Source organism: Phalacrocorax carbo, chromosome 6 (genome assembly GCF_963921805.1).
Source record: "Phalacrocorax carbo chromosome 6, bPhaCar2.1, whole genome shotgun sequence".
In the NCBI taxonomy this organism is placed as follows: domain Eukaryota; kingdom Metazoa; phylum Chordata; class Aves; order Suliformes; family Phalacrocoracidae; genus Phalacrocorax; species Phalacrocorax carbo.
The window spans coordinates 21,174,315-21,192,277 of record NC_087518.1 but is presented as its reverse complement, the minus strand read 5'-3'; the positions used below and the strand labels follow the sequence as shown (position 1 = coordinate 21,192,277).

Genomic DNA, 17,963 nt, shown 5'->3' with positions numbered 1-17,963 from the left:
CACTGGGGGCGCGCGCAGGCCAGCGGTGCTGATGTCACAGCGGCCACTGTAAGCCGCGGGGCCAAGCCCACATAAAGGAACGCTGGGCACCAGCCGTGCGTCAGTGTGACCTGGTGAGGTGAGGAGAGGGTAGGGGAGTGACAGCGCTTGCGCAGGGCTGCCGAGGGAGGAGGGGGGCCCCACACCTTGGGGCTCTGGGCCTGTGCTGCAAGCTCACCCGCGTCTTGCTTCTGCCTCAGAGCCAGCAGGGGAGCGTTTGCAGGAGACACCCCAGTGCTGCTGGGACAAGGACTCTCCAAACGCTCACTGTTGATGTGTGCCATGTCCGCAAGGAAGCGGAAGGCCACCGACTCCATGGAGCAGGGTGAGAGCAAAGTATCCCTTGCACAGCCTGGCAGAGGGGTTGTCAGGGTGGTCAGCATGGGGCCAAGAGCGGTGGCAGGGGGAGGCAGGAGCTCCCCATCTGCCCCAGGAAAAGGCCCCTCCTTTCCTCAGCAAGCAGGGACCAGGCTGGGCACTGGGCACCCGCTGAGAGCCCCACGCCTGCAACGGCCCCTTCCTCTCCAAGGCCTCCAGCCCTGCCCATCAGCCAGCTAGGCAGGGATGGAGCAGGCCCTTGGCAGCAATCCTCAGGGACACTTCCCCCGGCCACGCACAGGTGCTCGTTCCCGCTGGCATTTGCTCTCTCCCCTCCAGCATGCATGCTGTGTCTCCGGGCAGAGGCTGACCCGGATGTCTGTGGGCCCAAACTGGAGAAGCAAGGAGTCTGTGCCCATGTGTTTTGCCTGGTGAGTTCCTCTGGAGCCCCCTCCAGCTTTCCGACAGGCAGTCAGACAGCAGAGATTTCTCCTCTTCTCTCTTCTGCAGTATTTTGCCAACGAGCTTTTTCAGCAACGGGTCAAGGAAGTAGGACTCGTGGGATTTCTGCCTGAGGATATTCAACGCACAATCGCCCGGGCAGCGCAGAAGGTGAGGACCTGACAAGAACAGGGAGATTTGTGCCAGGAGAGGTTTGCCGGAGCTTAGCCCAGACCCCAAGAAAGAAATCCCTTCAAGCCGCTCTGGGACAAAAGTCTTGCTCCCAGCAGGTCCACAGAGGCTCCCGCACAGGAGCCTTGACCGCCAGGCGGCTCTGCGGGGTGTGACCCAGCAGCGGCCGCATCCTGCGCCCTGCCCGGAGGTGTGGGTCGGGCTGTGGAGGCCCTGAGGCTGCCGCTGATGGGGGCTGCTGTGCTCTTTCCAGGACTGCTTTGTCTGTGGTGACAGCGGGGCCACCATCACTTGCCGGGAGATGGGCTGCGACCGCAGCTTCCATCTCCCCTGTGCTGTGGAGGGTGGATGCATCACCCAGTTCTTTGGGCTCTACAGGTAAGGGCAGCCAGGCTGCATGGGGGAGGCTCCTCACCTTCAGTCGCTTGCCTGCCACTGTAAGCCAAGATAGAAAGGAATCCACAGTGGCAGATCCCAGCAGCCGGCCACATGCAGAGCCAGAGCCGGGCAATGCCTGGGGTTCCTTCATGCCTCTTCTCCCCTCCTTGCTCCCACTGGGGTAGGGCCCAGCACTCCACAGCTCGCCCATCCCTTTCCTCTTCCCCCAGGTCCTTCTGCTGGGAGCACCGCCCAGAGCAGGCAGTGGAGGCGGCTCCGGAGGAGACCACCACCTGCCTCATCTGCCTGGACCCTGTGGGGGACAGAAAGTCCTTCGGCACCATGGTGTGCCCAGCGTGCAAACACGCCTGGTTCCACAGGGGATGCATCCAGGTTCATGCCAGTCATGCTGGCTTCTACGGCTTCTGCTGCCCGCATTGTCAAAATGAGTATCGATTTCTGATGGAAATGCTCACCATGGGGATCCAAATCCCAAAGAGGTTGGTTTTTATTATTCCCAGCTCACAAGGCAGGAGGGTGCGAGCACTGTGCCATGCCATGCCATGCCAGGGCCTGTCCCAGCAGTCCTGGCTCTCCACTGTACTGTGAGTCTGGCCTTCAGCTTCACGGAGGACTTGGAAACACGGCAGGGAGGGAAAGAAGAGCAGGGACGCCCTGCACCTGCCTTTTGCCCAGCTGCAGGGGCTCATCAATTTTCCCTTCCTCCACCAGAAGGGGACTGTCGTGGGAAGACAATGGTGCCTATGAGCAATTATATGAGAGGCACAGACGCTGTGATGCCAGTGAGTGCCTTTGTCCAGCAGGCAGGGAGCGGGCAGAGGAAGAGGGGTAAGTTGCCAAAGCTGCACCCCAGGGCTCTGCACAGGGTCTCTGTCTCTCAAAGGGGAAGGGCTAAGATCGAGAGCTCTGCCGCGCAATCCTGTGCCACGGTCACTTCGTCCTCACAGCCATGAACCCGTTTGCTTCCTCAGGCCCTGGCAACTGCTCCTGTGCTGCTCCTGCGCTGCTGAGGGCACTCACAAACGCTGCTCCTACCTGAGGAACAGCACGGCCAGCTGGGAGTGCGACGGCTGTGCTGGACTGGGCACCGGTAAGAGGCAAAGCACGCGGGTGCCCCTGGGCTGGGGCCAGGGGCCAGGCAAGGCCTGGTAGCAGCTGCCCGTGCTGGGCTTGCCAGATCTGGCCTCTCTGCTCCAGGAGGCCTGGAGGCACCGCACTGGCCTATCCTGCCCCAGGTCTGGTGGAGCCGTGCCCTTGACCTTCCAGCTTCCCCTTACAGCCTCCAGTGCCAGCTTGGTGCTTAACGGCCCCACCACCTCCAGCCAGTCACCTCCATGGCACCTGAGACCAGCAGCCCCACCACTGGTAGCCAGGTGGCATTGGGGCACTCCTACGGCTGCCCAGTGCCTGAGAGCAGCCGCCGCTCCAGCTACCCTGGGCCCCAGCGGGCGCGAGACCATTCCCGATTGCAACGTCGGGCCCAAACTCCCTCGCCGGCCCAGAAGACACTGTAACAGCAGTCACACGCCAGCACCGAGTGATGAGAGCTGCACCTCCAGCCAGGCAGCAGTGGGGCTGCCCCATGGCCTTCTGGCACCAGAGACCAGCAGCCCCACCACCGGTAGCCAGGCAGCACCAGGGCCCTCCCGCGGTTCCCCAGAGCTGAGGGCAGCAGCTGCTCCAGCATCCCTGGGCCCGACCGCATGCGAGACCATTCCCGATTGCAACGGTGGGCCCAAACTCCCTACAGCCAGCCTGGACGCTGCTGCAGGACCAGCCGTGCACCGTCCTCAAGTGCTGGCCCTGATCCACACCCTGCCCCCCGCACAACAAAGAGAGCTGTTAGTCTCTGCACTGGGATATCCCACACTCGTTTGTCGGCTTCCTCCTCCTCTCCCTTTCTGGAGGGGCAGCATTAGGGGCTGGGCACGGAGGGTTCTCTTCTCCCTGCGTGTAGGCAGCACCTTCCCCAGACATCCCTCCTTGCGGGCTGGCCTGGGCCGGCTGCCCAGCGCCGTGGCCCTCTGCTTCGTGCCTTGCTGGCACCACATCTTGCTCAGTTTCCCCGGGGGAAGTTCACACCCACCCCCAAACCCCCTCTGTCTCTGGGCCTCTGTCCCTGTCCCCAGGAGTGTGGCCTGCACGGCCCAGTTGGTGCCGCTGCTGCCATCTCCTGGCAATGGGTGCTGCCCCTGCCCACCCGGCGCAGCCCTCATGGCTCGCCCACCAAAATCACCTGTCCTGGTCCCAGCGACTTTTGACACGCTTCAACTTTGTTTCCTTCTGGACAAGCCTGTAACCAATTTCCTATCCTCCTTGCCTAGGTTAGGGAGAATTGTGGCAAAGTGGCAAAGCTACTTTTCTTTAAGAGTTCAGTTCAGTGTCACATCCCTATTTGTGACACAAAAGCTTCTGTAGACTCTGTTCATACAGTCGCCTAAGGGCGCTCCCCAGTTCTGGGTCTTGTTCCCCAACACGATTGCTACTGTACCAACTGAAGGCTTCCTTCTTGCAGTATAAGCCAAGAAGTCATTTTTAGGAGAGATCGCAAACGCCTGGGAAGGACTTTACTCCACAGAGCTCAGCAGAGTCAGAGCAGTACCTGTTACTGAGGGCTTGAGTCCCGCCGTATGCCCTCCAGAGCAAAAAAATCACATGTGCTCTACGGGAGGGTAACAAGGGGCCTGGAAATGGCAATCATCCGCAAGGATTTCCCTTCTGTTGGAGACCAGCAAGTGCCTTTCTACTGCAAGAAGGAGAACAGCTTTGGTTACAGAGCGACTGCCGAACAGCTCTGCGGAAGCTGGCGGAGAGCTAGAAGGCTGAGTCAAAGACTAACGGTGACCAAAGCGCAAAGGAAATCCTGTGGGGTGGCTGTACAGATTTGAACAACCCTCTGCTCTTCGTGGTGTGTGTGTCTGGTCTCATGGTGTGTGCGTGAAGTGCCTTCCTGACAGGCCTTAATGCAGCATGAAAGTTGATTCCTTAAAGTAGGGAGCGGCTGTCCTCTCGGAGGAAGGCAGGGGAACCTGGGAGCCCTGGTGGGCTGTTCTGCCAATAAAGAGGCAATGCAGAAGGAATGGAGGTGCAGAGGGTCCATAAGAGAACTCGGTGGCAGCACTTTGTCCTTCTAGTCTTGAGTGCTGTGACTGGGAAGGTGTGAGCTCTAGACGCGGCCAGAGCAGGCAGCACTCTTCAGGGGGATTGCGCTGTGAGCTCCGAGGCGCTCCTGAGCAATGGGGCTCAAAGGGAGCTGGCCAAAGAGCTCTGGTCATGCACAACCTCGCTCTGAACGGAGGTGCTTGCTCCCTGGCACCGTTCACCTCTCCTGGCATCTAGCCAACGGAGCTCTGTAATGCCCTGGCGTCAGAAGGCCAAGCAAAATCTCAGAAAGCCTGGGGAGGAGGAAACGCTGAGCACCAGAATTTGGCTTGGAAGGTGGCTGGTAGAAGGGGATGGCTGAGGACACTTGAAAAGCAGGAGCTGAAGGAGGCAGCCTGGGAAGCCTCTAGTCACTCTCAGCAGTGTCAGCCAGCTACTATTGTAGAAGGGCTTCTGGGGCTTTCTGGTTTCTGTCTCGGCCCTGAGTTGCATTTCGGACGTGGATGCTCCAACACTGGATTTCGCATTCCTTTTTTCCTACTCTGGTTGTGCCTGAGACACCGTCTGGTTTTCGTCCTGGTGTCGCAGGTGCATTATTCAGAGAAGTCGTTTGTCGTGGGGTTAACAAAAAGGGTTTTCAGCAACGCTCAAACGGTAATTAATCAATGATTGAATAAAAATCAAATGGTAATCAAAGGGTGATGAAGCAATAATTGAATGGGAACTAGAATCATTTAGGCTGGAAAAGACCCTTAAGATCACCGAGTCCAACTGGTAACCTAACACTGCCAAGTCCACCACTAAACCACGTCCCTAAGTGCCACGGCTACACGTCTTTTCAATACGTCCAGGGATGGCACCTCAACCGCTTCCCTGGGCAGCCTGTTCCAACGCTTGACAAACCTCGGCCCATCAATCCAGCCTGCCCAGACCCCTCTGTAGAGCCTTTCTGCCCTCCAACAAATCAATGCTCCCACCCACCGCCTCCAAAGCTGCCCCACAGCCACTTGCAGCTTCCTACCGCGCTAGGGAAAAAGGCCCCCACCGACTCTGAAAGGCAGTTTATTGCCATGGAAAAAGGCCATTTCTGCCATGACTCCCCAGCTCGTGGTCCCGCACGGCTTTTTGTTCCAGGGGCACCACGTCACCAAAGCACTAAGGACTTCAGGAGAAAGACGTTGGGCCACCTGCGACGCTTAGGCGCCATGCTGAGCTCCCGTGCTGTGCCCCGACCACCCGCCACTTCTGAGTGGATGGGATGGGTGAGCCCAGGCCAGGCTCAAGGCTCACTTCTCTCCCCAGTACCAGGGAGCCCAGAACCGGCCATGGTACTGCAGATGCAGCCTTACCCGTGCGGCACAGAGGGGAAGGATCACCTTCCGCGACCTGCTGGCAGCGCTCCCCATGCCGGGGACAGGAGCAGAGATTTTCCTTGGCCTTGGAGTCACACTGCCTGAACAGCACCGTTTGGCCAACAGTGCCGTACGTGACGGCTGCGCCAGGGGACCTGGCGTTTGACTCTGCGCATGCTGCAGGAGCAGCCGCCCCGGTTACGTGGGTGCCGAGGGCTCGGGCCCCCCGCCTTGGCACTTCACACCCAGCCCTGTGAGGCGGGGGCCGTCTCACAGTGGGTGGCAGGTGGCCGAGGGCGTCCCTGCCCGCACTGGGGGCGCGCGCAGGCCAGCGGTGCTGATGTCACAGCGGCCACTGTAAGCCGCGGGGCCAAGCCCACATAAAGGAACGCTGGGCACCAGCCGTGCGTCAGTGTGACCTGGTGAGGTGAGGAGAGGGTAGGGGAGTGACAGCGCTTGCGCAGGGCTGCCGAGGGAGGAGGGGGGCCCCACACCTTGGGGCTCTGGGCCTGTGCTGCAAGCTCACCCGCGTCTTGCTTCTGCCTCAGAGCCAGCAGGGGAGCGTTTGCAGGAGACACCCCAGCGCTGCTGGGACAAGGACTCTCCAAACGCTCACTGTTGATGTGTGCCATGTCCGCAAGGAAGCGGAAGGCCACCGACTCCATGGAGCAGGGTGAGAGCAAAGTATCCCTTGCACAGCCTGGCAGAGGGGTTGTCAGGGTGGTCAGCATGGGGCCAAGAGCGGTGGCAGGGGGAGGCAGGAGCTCCCCATCTGCCCCAGGAAAAGGCCCCTCCTTTCCTCAGCAAGCAGGGACCAGGCTGGGCACTGGGCACCCGCTGAGAGCCCCACGCCTGCAACGGCCCCTTCCTCTCCAAGGCCTCCAGCCCTGCCCATCAGCCAGCTAGGCAGGGATGGAGCAGGCCCTTGGCAGCAATCCTCAGGGACACTTCCCCCGGCCACGCACAGGTGCTCGTTCCCGCTGGCATTTGCTCTCTCCCCTCCAGCATGCATGCTGTGTCTCCGGGCAGAGGCTGACCCGGATGTCTGTGGGCCCAAACTGGAGAAGCAAGGAGTCTGTGCCCATGTGTTTTGCCTGGTGAGTTCCTCTGGAGCCCCCTCCAGCTTTCCGACAGACAGTCAGACAGCAGAGATTTCTCCTCTTCTCTCTTCTGCAGTATTTTGCCAACGAGCTTTTTCAGCAACGGGTCAAGGAAGTAGGACTCGTGGGATTTCTGCCTGAGGATATTCAACGCACAATCGCCCGGGCAGCGCAGAAGGTGAGGACCTGACAAGAACAGGGAGATTTGTGCCAGGAGAGGTTTGCCGGAGCTTAGCCCAGACCCCAAGAAAGAAATCCCTTCAAGCCGCTCTGGGACAAAAGTCTTGCTCCCAGCAGGTCCACAGAGGCTCCCGCACAGGAGCCTTGACCGCCAGGCGGCTCTGCGGGGTGTGACCCAGCAGCGGCCGCATCCTGCGCCCTGCCCGGAGGTGTGGGTCGGGCTGTGGAGGCCCTGAGGCTGCCGCTGATGGGGGCTGCTGTGCTCTTTCCAGGACTGCTTTGTCTGTGGTGACAGCGGGGCCACCATCACTTGCCGGGAGATGGGCTGCGACCGCAGCTTCCATCTCCCCTGTGCTGTGGAGGGTGGATGCATCACCCAGTTCTTTGGGCTCTACAGGTAAGGGCAGCCAGGCTGCATGGGGGAGGCTCCTCACCTTCAGTCGCTTGCCTGCCACTGTAAGCCAAGATAGAAAGGAATCCACAGTGGCAGATCCCAGCAGCCGGCCACATGCAGAGCCAGAGCCGGGCAATGCCTGGGGTTCCTTCATGCCTCTTCTCCCCTCCTTGCTCCCACTGGGGTAGGGCCCAGCACTCCACAGCTCGCCCATCCCTTTCCTCTTCCCCCAGGTCCTTCTGCTGGGAGCACCGCCCAGAGCAGGCAGTGGAGGCGGCTCCGGAGGAGACCACCACCTGCCTCATCTGCCTGGACCCTGTGGGGGACAGAAAGTCCTTCGGCACCATGGTGTGCCCAGCGTGCAAACACGCCTGGTTCCACAGGGGATGCATCCAGGTTCATGCCAGTCATGCTGGCTTCTACGGCTTCTGCTGCCCGCATTGTCAAAATGAGTATCGATTTCTGATGGAAATGCTCACCATGGGGATCCAAATCCCAAAGAGGTTGGTTTTTATTATTCCCAGCTCACAAGGCAGGAGGGTGCGAGCACTGTGCCATGCCATGCCATGCCAGGGCCTGTCCCAGCAGTCCTGGCTCTCCACTGTACTGTGAGTCTGGCCTTCAGCTTCACGGAGGACTTGGAAACACGGCAGGGAGGGAAAGAAGAGCAGGGACGCCCTGCACCTGCCTTTTGCCCAGCTGCAGGGGCTCATCAATTTTCCCTTCCTCCACCAGAAGGGGACTGTCGTGGGAAGACAATGGTGCCTATGAGCAATTATATGAGAGGCACAGACGCTGTGATGCCAGTGAGTGCCTTTGTCCAGCAGGCAGGGAGCGGGCAGAGGAAGAGGGGTAAGTTGCCAAAGCTGCACCCCAGGGCTCTGCACAGGGTCTCTGTCTCTCAAAGGGGAAGGGCTAAGATCGAGAGCTCTGCCGCGCAATCCTGTGCCACGGTCACTTCGTCCTCACAGCCATGAACCCGTTTGCTTCCTCAGGCCCTGGCAACTGCTCCTGTGCTGCTCCTGCGCTGCTGAGGGCACTCACAAACGCTGCTCCTACCTGAGGAACAGCACGGCCAGCTGGGAGTGCGACGGCTGTGCTGGACTGGGCACCGGTAAGAGGCAAAGCACGCGGGTGCCCCTGGGCTGGGGCCAGGGGCCAGGCAAGGCCTGGTAGCAGCTGCCCGTGCTGGGCTTGCCAGATCTGGCCTCTCTGCTCCAGGAGGCCTGGAGGCACCGCACTGGCCTATCCTGCCCCAGGTCTGGTGGAGCCGTGCCCTTGACCTTCCAGCTTCCCCTTACAGCCTCCAGTGCCAGCTTGGTGCTTAACGGCCCCACCACCTCCAGCCAGTCACCTCCATGGCACCTGAGACCAGCAGCCCCACCACTGGTAGCCAGGTGGCATTGGGGCACTCCTACGGCTGCCCAGTGCCTGAGAGCAGCCGCCGCTCCAGCTACCCTGGGCCCCAGCGGGCGCGAGACCATTCCCGATTGCAACGTCGGGCCCAAACTCCCTCGCCGGCCCAGAAGACACTGTAACAGCAGTCACACGCCAGCACCGAGTGATGAGAGCTGCACCTCCAGCCAGGCAGCAGTGGGGCTGCCCCATGGCCTTCTGGCACCAGAGACCAGCAGCCCCACCACCGGTAGCCAGGCAGCACCAGGGCCCTCCCGCGGTTCCCCAGAGCTGAGGGCAGCAGCTGCTCCAGCATCCCTGGGCCCGACCGCATGCGAGACCATTCCCGATTGCAACGGTGGGCCCAAACTCCCTACAGCCAGCCTGGACGCTGCTGCAGGACCAGCCGTGCACCGTCCTCAAGTGCTGGCCCTGATCCACACCCCGCCCCCCGCACAACAAAGAGAGCTGTTAGTCTCTGCACTGGGATATCCCACACTCGTTTGTCGGCTTCCTCCTCCTCTCCCTTTCTGGAGGGGCAGCATTAGGGGCTGGGCACGGAGGGTTCTCTTCTCCCTGCGTGTAGGCAGCACCTTCCCCAGACATCCCTCCTTGCGGGCTGGCTTGGGCCGGCTGCCCAGCGCCGTGGCCCTCTGCTTCGTGCCTTGCTGGCACCACATCTTGCTCAGTTTCCCCGGGGGAAGTTCACACCCACCCCCAAACCCCCTCTGTCTCTGGGCCTCTGTCCCTGTCCCCAGGAGTGTGGCCTGCACGGCCCAGTTGGTGCCGCTGCTGCCATCTCCTGGCAATGGGTGCTGCCCCTGCCCACCCGGCGCAGCCCTCATGGCTCGCCCACCAAAATCACCTGTCCTGGTCCCAGCGACTTTTGACACGCTTCAACTTTGTTTCCTTCTGGACAAGCCTGTAACCAATTTCCTATCCTCCTTGCCTAGGTTAGGGAGAATTGTGGCAAAGTGGCAAAGCTACTTTTCTTTAAGAGTTCAGTTCAGTGTCACATCCCTATTTGTGACACAAAAGCTTCTGTAGACTCTGTTCATACAGTCGCCAAAGGGCGCTCCCCAGTTCTGGGTCTTGTTCCCCAACACGATTGCTACTGTACCAACTGAAGGCTTCCTTCTTGCAGTATAAGCCAAGAAGTCATTTTTAGGAGAGATCGCAAACGCCTGGTAAGGACTTTACTCCACAGAGCTCAGCAGAGTCAGAGCAGTACCTGTTACTGAGGGCTTGAGTCCCGCCGTATGCCCTCCAGAGCAAAAAAATCACATGTGCTCTACGGGAGGGTAACAAGGGGCCTGGAAATGGCAATCATCCGCAAGGATTTCCCTTCTGTTGGAGACCAGCAAGTGCCTTTCTACTGCAAGAAGGAGAACAGCTTTGGTTACAGAGCGACTGCCGAACAGCTCTGCGGAAGCTGGCGGAGAGCTAGAAGGCTGAGTCAAAGACTAACGGTGACCAAAGCGCAAAGGAAATCCCGTGGGGTGGCTGTACAGATTTGAACAACCCTCTGCTCTTCGTGGTGTGTGTGTCTGGTCTCATGGTGTGTGCGTGAAGTGCCTTCCTGACAGGCCTTAATGCAGCATGAAAGTTGATTCCTTAAAGTAGGGAGCGGCTGTCCTCTCGGAGGAAGGCAGGGGAACCTGGGAGCCCTGGTGGGCTGTTCTGCCAATAAAGAGGCAATGCAGAAGGAATGGAGGTGCAGAGGGTCCATAAGAGAACTCGGTGGCAGCACTTTGTCCTTCTAGTCTTGAGTGCTGTGACTGGGAAGGTGTGAGCTCTAGACGCGGCCAGAGCAGGCAGCACTCTTCAGGGGGATTGCGCTGTGAGCTCCGAGGCGCTCCTGAGCAATGGGGCTCAAAGGGAGCTGGCCAAAGAGCTCTGGTCATGCACAACCTCGCTCTGAACGGAGGTGCTTGCTCCCTGGCACCGTTCACCTCTCTTGGCATCTAGCCAACGGAGCTCTGTAATGCCCTGGCGTCAGAAGGCCAAGCAAAATCTCAGAAAGCCTGGGGAGGAGGAAACGCTGAGCACCAGAATTTGGCTTGGAAGGTGGCTGGTAGAAGGGGATGGCTGAGGACACTTGAAAAGCAGGAGCTGAAGGAGGCAGCCTGGGAAGCCTCTAGTCACTCTCAGCAGTGTCAGCCAGCTACTATTGTAGAAGGGCTTCTGGGGCTTTCTGGTTTCTGTCTCGGCCCTGAGTTGCATTTCGGACGTGGATGCTCCAACACTGGATTTCGCATTCCTTTTTTCCTACTCTGGTTGTGCCTGAGACACCGTCTGGTTTTCGTCCTGGTGTCGCAGGTGCATTATTCAGAGAAGTCGTTTGTCGTGGGGTTAACAAAAAGGGTTTTCAGCAACGCTCAAACGGTAATTAATCAATGATTGAATAAAAATCAAATGGTAATCAAAGGGTGATGAAGCAATAATTGAATGGGAACTAGAATCATTTAGGCTGGAAAAGACCCTCAAGATCACCGAGTCCAACTGGTAACCTAACACTGCCAAGTCCACCACTAAACCACGTCCCTAAGTGCCACGGCTACACGTCTTTTCAATACGTCCAGGGATGGCACCTCAACCGCTTCCCTGGGCAGCCTGTTCCAACGCTTGACAAACCTCGGCCCATCAATCCAGCCTGCCCAGACCCCTCTGTAGAGCCTTTCTGCCCTCCAACAAATCAATGCTCCCACCCACCGCCTCCAAAGCTGCCCCACAGCCACTTGCAGCTTCCTACCGCGCTAGGGAAAAAGGCCCCCACCGACTCTGAAAGGCAGTTTATTGCCATGGAAAAAGGCCATTTCTGCCATGACTCCCCAGCTCGTGGTCCCGCACGGCTTTTTGTTCCAGGGGCACCACGTCACCAAAGCACTAAGGACTTCAGGAGAAAGACGTTGGGCCACCTGCGACGCTTAGGCGCCATGCTGAGCTCCCGTGCTGTGCCCCGACCACCCGCCACTTCTGAGTGGATGGGATGGGTGAGCCCAGGCCAGGCTCAAGGCTCACTTCTCTCCCCAGTACCAGGGAGCCCAGAACCGGCCATGGTACTGCAGATGCAGCCTTACCCGTGCGGCACAGAGGGGAAGGATCACCTTCCGCGACCTGCTGGCAGCGCTCCCCATGCCGGGGACAGGAGCAGAGATTTTCCTTGGCCTTGGAGTCACACTGCCTGAACAGCACCGTTTGGCCAACAGTGCCGTACGTGACGGCTGCGCCAGGGGACCTGGCGTTTGACTCTGCGCATGCTGCAGGAGCAGCCGCCCCGGTTACGTGGGTGCCGAGGGCTCGGGCCCCCCGCCTTGGCACTTCACACCCAGCCCTGTGAGGCGGGGGCCGTCTCACAGTGGGTGGCCGGTGGCCGAGGGCGTCCCTGCCCGCACTGGGGGCGCGCGCAGGCCAGCGGTGCTGATGTCACAGCGGCCACTGTAAGCCGCGGGGCCAAGCCCACATAAAGGAACGCTGGGCACCAGCCGTGCGTCAGTGTGACCTGGTGAGGTGAGGAGAGGGTAGGGGAGTGACAGCGCTTGCGCAGGGCTGCCGAGGGAGGAGGGGGGCCCCACACCTTGGGGCTCTGGGCCTGTGCTGCAAGCTCACCCGCGTCTTGCTTCTGCCTCAGAGCCAGCAGGGGAGCGTTTGCAGGAGACACCCCAGCGCTGCTGGGACAAGGACTCTCCAAACGCTCACTGTTGATGTGTGCCATGTCCGCAAGGAAGCGGAAGGCCACCGACTCCATGGAGCAGGGTGAGAGCAAAGTATCCCTTGCACAGCCTGGCAGAGGGGTTGTCAGGGTGGTCAGCATGGGGCCAAGAGCGGTGGCAGGGGGAGGCAGGAGCTCCCCATCTGCCCCAGGAAAAGGCCCCTCCTTTCCTCAGCAAGCAGGGACCAGGCTGGGCACTGGGCACCCGCTGAGAGCCCCACGCCTGCAACGGCCCCTTCCTCTCCAAGGCCTCCAGCCCTGCCCATCAGCCAGCTAGGCAGGGATGGAGCAGGCCCTTGGCAGCAATCCTCAGGGACACTTCCCCCGGCCACGCACAGGTGCTCGTTCCCGCTGGCATTTGCTCTCTCCCCTCCAGCATGCATGCTGTGTCTCCGGGCAGAGGCTGACCCGGATGTCTGTGGGCCCAAACTGGAGAAGCAAGGAGTCTGTGCCCATGTGTTTTGCCTGGTGAGTTCCTCTGGAGCCCCCTCCAGCTTTCCGACAGACAGTCAGACAGCAGAGATTTCTCCTCTTCTCTCTTCTGCAGTATTTTGCCAACGAGCTTTTTCAGCAACGGGTCAAGGAAGTAGGACTCGTGGGATTTCTGCCTGAGGATATTCAACGCACAATCGCCCGGGCAGCGCAGAAGGTGAGGACCTGACAAGAACAGGGAGATTTGTGCCAGGAGAGGTTTGCCGGAGCTTAGCCCAGACCCCAAGAAAGAAATCCCTTCAAGCCGCTCTGGGACAAAAGTCTTGCTCCCAGCAGGTCCACAGAGGCTCCCGCACAGGAGCCTTGACCGCCAGGCGGCTCTGCGGGGTGTGACCCAGCAGCGGCCGCATCCTGCGCCCTGCCCGGAGGTGTGGGTCGGGCTGTGGAGGCCCTGAGGCTGCCGCTGATGGGGGCTGCTGTGCTCTTTCCAGGACTGCTTTGTCTGTGGTGACAGCGGGGCCACCATCACTTGCCGGGAGATGGGCTGCGACCGCAGCTTCCATCTCCCCTGTGCTGTGGAGGGTGGATGCATCACCCAGTTCTTTGGGCTCTACAGGTAAGGGCAGCCAGGCTGCATGGGGGAGGCTCCTCACCTTCAGTCGCTTGCCTGCCACTGTAAGCCAAGATAGAAAGGAATCCACAGTGGCAGATGCCAGCAGCCGGCCACATGCAGAGCCAGAGCCGGGCAATGCCTGGGGTTCCTTCATGCCTCTTCTCCCCTCCTTGCTCCCACTGGGGTAGGGCCCAGCACTCCACAGCTCGCCCATCCCTTTCCTCTTCCCCCAGGTCCTTCTGCTGGGAGCACCGCCCAGAGCAGGCAGTGGAGGCGGCTCCGGAGGAGACCACCACCTGCCTCATCTGCCTGGACCCTGTGGGGGACAGAAAGTCCTTCGGCACCATGGTGTGCCCAGCGTGCAAACACGCCTGGTTCCACAGGGGATGCATCCAGGTTCATGCCAGTCATGCTGGCTTCTACGGCTTCTGCTGCCCGCATTGTCAAAATGAGTATCGATTTCTGATGGAAATGCTCACCATGGGGATCCAAATCCCAAAGAGGTTGGTTTTTATTATTCCCAGCTCACAAGGCAGGAGGGTGCGAGCACTGTGCCATGCCATGCCATGCCAGGGCCTGTCCCAGCAGTCCTGGCTCTCCACTGTACTGTGAGTCTGGCCTTCAGCTTCACGGAGGACTTGGAAACACGGCAGGGAGGGAAAGAAGAGCAGGGACGCCCTGCACCTGCCTTTTGCCCAGCTGCAGGGGCTCATCAATTTTCCCTTCCTCCACCAGAAGGGGACTGTCGTGGGAAGACAATGGTGCCTATGAGCAATTATATGAGAGGCACAGACGCTGTGATGCCAGTGAGTGCCTTTGTCCAGCAGGCAGGGAGCGGGCAGAGGAAGAGGGGTAAGTTGCCAAAGCTGCACCCCAGGGCTCTGCACAGGGTCTCTGTCTCTCAAAGGGGAAGGGCTAAGATCGAGAGCTCTGCCGCGCAATCCTGTGCCACGGTCACTTCGTCCTCACAGCCATGAACCCGTTTGCTTCCTCAGGCCCTGGCAACTGCTCCTGTGCTGCTCCTGCGCTGCTGAGGGCACTCACAAACGCTGCTCCTACCTGAGGAACAGCACGGCCAGCTGGGAGTGCGACGGCTGTGCTGGACTGGGCACCGGTAAGAGGCAAAGCACGCGGGTGCCCCTGGGCTGGGGCCAGGGGCCAGGCAAGGCCTGGTAGCAGCTGCCCGTGCTGGGCTTGCCAGATCTGGCCTCTCTGCTCCAGGAGGCCTGGAGGCACCGCACTGGCCTATCCTGCCCCAGGTCTGGTGGAGCCGTGCCCTTGACCTTCCAGCTTCCCCTTACAGCCTCCAGTGCCAGCTTGGTGCTTAACGGCCCCACCACCTCCAGCCAGTCACCTCCATGGCACCTGAGACCAGCAGCCCCACCACTGGTAGCCAGGTGGCATTGGGGCACTCCTACGGCTGCCCAGTGCCTGAGAGCAGCCGCCGCTCCAGCTACCCTGGGCCCCAGCGGGCGCGAGACCATTCCCGATTGCAACGTCGGGCCCAAACTCCCTCGCCGGCCCAGAAGACACTGTAACAGCAGTCACACGCCAGCACCGAGTGATGAGAGCTGCACCTCCAGCCAGGCAGCAGTGGGGCTGCCCCATGGCCTTCTGGCACCAGAGACCAGCAGCCCCACCACCGGTAGCCAGGCAGCACCAGGGCCCTCCCGCGGTTCCCCAGAGCTGAGGGCAGCAGCTGCTCCAGCATCCCTGGGCCCGACCGCATGCGAGACCATTCCCGATTGCAACGGTGGGCCCAAACTCCCTACAGCCAGCCTGGACGCTGCTGCAGGACCAGCCGTGCACCGTCCTCAAGTGCTGGCCCTGATCCACACCCCGCCCCCCGCACAACAAAGAGAGCTGTTAGTCTCTGCACTGGGATATCCCACACTCGTTTGTCGGCTTCCTCCTCCTCTCCCTTTCTGGAGGGGCAGCATTAGGGGCTGGGCACGGAGGGTTCTCTTCTCCCTGCGTGTAGGCAGCACCTTCCCCAGACATCCCTCCTTGCGGGCTGGCCTGGGCCGGCTGCCCAGTGCCGTGGCCCTCTGCTTCGTGCCTTGCTGGCACCACATCTTGCTCAGTTTCCCCGGGGGAAGTTCACACCCACCCCCAAACCCCCTCTGTCTCTGGGCCTCTGTCCCTGTCCCCAGGAGTGTGGCCTGCACGGCCCAGTTGGTGCCGCTGCTGCCATCTCCTGGCAATGGGTGCTGCCCCTGCCCACCCGGCGCAGCCCTCATGGCTCGCCCACCAAAATCACCTGTCCTGGTCCCAGCGACTTTTGACACGCTTCAACTTTGTTTCCTTCTGGACAAGCCTGTAACCAATTTCCTATCCTCCTTGCCTAGGTTAGGGAGAATTGTGGCAAAGTGGCAAAGCTACTTTTCTTTAAGAGTTCAGTTCAGTGTCACATCCCTATTTGTGACACAAAAGCTTCTGTAGACTCTGTTCATACAGTCGCCAAAGGGCGCTCCCCAGTTCTGGGTCCTGTTCCCCAACACGATTGCTACTGTACCAACTGAAGGCTTCCTTCTTGCAGTATAAGCCAAGAAGTCATTTTTAGGAGAGATCGCAAACGCCTGGTAAGGACTTTACTCCACAGAGCTCAGCAGAGTCAGAGCAGTACCTGTTACTGAGGGCTTGAGTCCCGCCGTATGCCCTCCAGAGCAAAAAAATCACATGTGCTCTACGGGAGGGTAACAAGGGGCCTGGAAATGGCAATCATCCGCAAGGATTTCCCTTCTGTTGGAGACCAGCAAGTGCCTTTCTACTGCAAGAAGGAGAACAGCTTTGGTTACAGAGCGACTGCCGAACAGCTCTGCGGAAGCTGGCGGAGAGCTAGAAGGCTGAGTCAAAGACTAACGGTGACCAAAGCGCAAAGGAAATCCCGTGGGGTGGCTGTACAGATTTGAACAACCCTCTGCTCTTCGTGGTGTGTGTGTCTGGTCTCATGGTGTGTGCGTGAAGTGCCTTCCTGACAGGCCTTAATGCAGCATGAAAGTTGATTCCTTAAAGTAGGGAGCGGCTGTCCTCTCGGAGGAAGGCAGGGGAACCTGGGAGCCCTGGTGGGCTGTTCTGCCAATAAAGAGGCAATGCAGAAGGAATGGAGGTGCAGAGGGTCCATAAGAACTCGGTGGCAGCACTTTGTCCTTCTAGTCTTGAGTGCTGTGACTGGGAAGGTGTGAGCTCTAGACGCGGCCAGAGCAGGCAGCACTCTTCAGGGGGATTGCGCTGTGAGCTCCGAGGCGCTCCTGAGCAATGGGGCTCAAAGGGAGCTGGCCAAAGAGCTCTGGTCATGCACAACCTCGCTCTGAACGGAGGTGCTTGCTCCCTGGCACCGTTCACCTCTCTTGGCATCTAGCCAACGGAGCTCTGTAATGCCCTGGCGTCAGAAGGCCGAGCAAAATCTCAGAAAGCCTGGGGAGGAGGAAACGCTGAGCACCAGAATTTGGCTTGGAAGGTGGCTGGTAGAAGGGGATGGCTGAGGACACTTGAAAAGCAGGAGCTGAAGGAGGCAGCCTGGGAAGCCTCTAGTCACTCTCAGCAGTGTCAGCCAGCTACTATTGTAGAAGGGCTTCTGGGGCTTTCTGGTTTCTGTCTCGGCCCTGAGTTGCATTTCGGACGTGGATGCTCCAACACTGGATTTCGCATTCCTTTTTTCCTACTCTGGTTGTGCCTGAGACACCGTCTGGTTTTCGTCCTGGTGTCGCAGGTGCATTATTCAGAGAAGTCGTTTGTCGTGGGGTTAACAAAAAGGGTTTTCAGCAACGCTCAAACGGTAATTAATCAATGATTGAATAAAAATCAAATGGTAATCAAAGGGTGATGAAGCAATAATTGAATGGGAACTAGAATCATTTAGGCTGGAAAAGACCCTCAAGATCACCGAGTCCAACTGGTAACCTAACACTGCCAAGTCCACCACTAAACCACGTCCCTAAGTGCCACGGCTACACGTCTTTTCAATACGTCCAGGGATGGCACCTCAACCGCTTCCCTGGGCAGCCTGTTCCAACGCTTGACAAACCTCGGCCCATCAATCCAGCCTGCCCAGACCCCTCCGTAGAGCCTTTCTGCCCTCCAACAAATCAATGCTCCCACCCACCGCCTCCAAAGCTGCCCCACAGCCACTTGCAGCTTCCTACCGCGCTAGGGAAAAAGGCCCCCACCGACTCTGAAAGGCAGTTTATTGCCATGGAAAAAGGCCATTTCTGCCATGACTCCCCAGCTCGTGGTCCCGCACGGCTTTTTGTTCCAGGGGCACCACGTCACCAAAGCACTAAGGACTTCAGGA

The 17,963-nt window shown here is 59.6% G+C and overlaps 3 protein-coding genes across 3 annotated transcripts; all 3 read left to right on the top strand.

The window, feature by feature from the left end:
* The first annotated feature begins 321 nt into the window (after positions 1-321).
* Positions 322-3,650, top strand: LOC135314027 (PHD finger protein 7-like). The gene is made up of 9 exons (XM_064455699.1): positions 322-364; positions 697-788; positions 868-969; positions 1,244-1,368; positions 1,599-1,868; positions 2,104-2,217; positions 2,361-2,479; positions 2,669-3,261; positions 3,519-3,650. Exons 1-9 carry the CDS (start codon positions 322-324, stop codon positions 3,648-3,650), a joined length of 1,590 nt encoding a protein of 529 aa, XP_064311769.1.
* A 2,823-nt stretch (positions 3,651-6,473) lies between these two features.
* LOC135314026 (PHD finger protein 7-like) lies at positions 6,474-10,429 on the top strand. The gene is made up of 9 exons (XM_064455697.1): positions 6,474-6,516; positions 6,849-6,940; positions 7,020-7,121; positions 7,396-7,520; positions 7,751-8,020; positions 8,256-8,369; positions 8,513-8,631; positions 8,821-9,382; positions 10,183-10,429. Exons 1-9 carry the CDS (start codon positions 6,474-6,476, stop codon positions 10,427-10,429), a joined length of 1,674 nt encoding a protein of 557 aa, XP_064311767.1.
* Positions 10,430-12,625: 2,196 nt separating this feature from the next.
* On the top strand, positions 12,626-16,581 carry LOC135314025 (PHD finger protein 7-like). The gene is made up of 9 exons (XM_064455696.1): positions 12,626-12,668; positions 13,001-13,092; positions 13,172-13,273; positions 13,548-13,672; positions 13,903-14,172; positions 14,408-14,521; positions 14,665-14,783; positions 14,973-15,534; positions 16,335-16,581. Exons 1-9 carry the CDS (start codon positions 12,626-12,628, stop codon positions 16,579-16,581), a joined length of 1,674 nt encoding a protein of 557 aa, XP_064311766.1.
* Positions 16,582-17,963: the final 1,382 nt, after the last annotated feature.

Excerpts from the sequence above, each read along its gene's own strand:
- LOC135314027 (XM_064455699.1), top strand. The coding sequence starts at position 322 with ATGTCCGCAAGGAAGCGGAAGGCCACCGACTCCATGGAGCAGG. Across the intron at positions 1,369-1,598 it reads CAGTTCTTTGGGCTCTACAG|GTCCTTCTGCTGGGAGCACC; the intron begins GTAAGGGCAGCC and ends CTCTTCCCCCAG. Across the intron at positions 2,218-2,360 it reads GAGCGGGCAGAGGAAGAGGG|GCCCTGGCAACTGCTCCTGT; the intron begins GTAAGTTGCCAA and ends TTGCTTCCTCAG.
- LOC135314026 (XM_064455697.1), top strand. The coding sequence starts at position 6,474 with ATGTCCGCAAGGAAGCGGAAGGCCACCGACTCCATGGAGCAGG. Across the intron at positions 7,521-7,750 it reads CAGTTCTTTGGGCTCTACAG|GTCCTTCTGCTGGGAGCACC; the intron begins GTAAGGGCAGCC and ends CTCTTCCCCCAG. Across the intron at positions 8,632-8,820 it reads CTGTGCTGGACTGGGCACCG|CCTCCAGTGCCAGCTTGGTG; the intron begins GTAAGAGGCAAA and ends TTCCCCTTACAG.
- LOC135314025 (XM_064455696.1), top strand. The coding sequence starts at position 12,626 with ATGTCCGCAAGGAAGCGGAAGGCCACCGACTCCATGGAGCAGG. Across the intron at positions 13,274-13,547 it reads TCGCCCGGGCAGCGCAGAAG|GACTGCTTTGTCTGTGGTGA; the intron begins GTGAGGACCTGA and ends TGCTCTTTCCAG. Across the intron at positions 14,522-14,664 it reads GAGCGGGCAGAGGAAGAGGG|GCCCTGGCAACTGCTCCTGT; the intron begins GTAAGTTGCCAA and ends TTGCTTCCTCAG.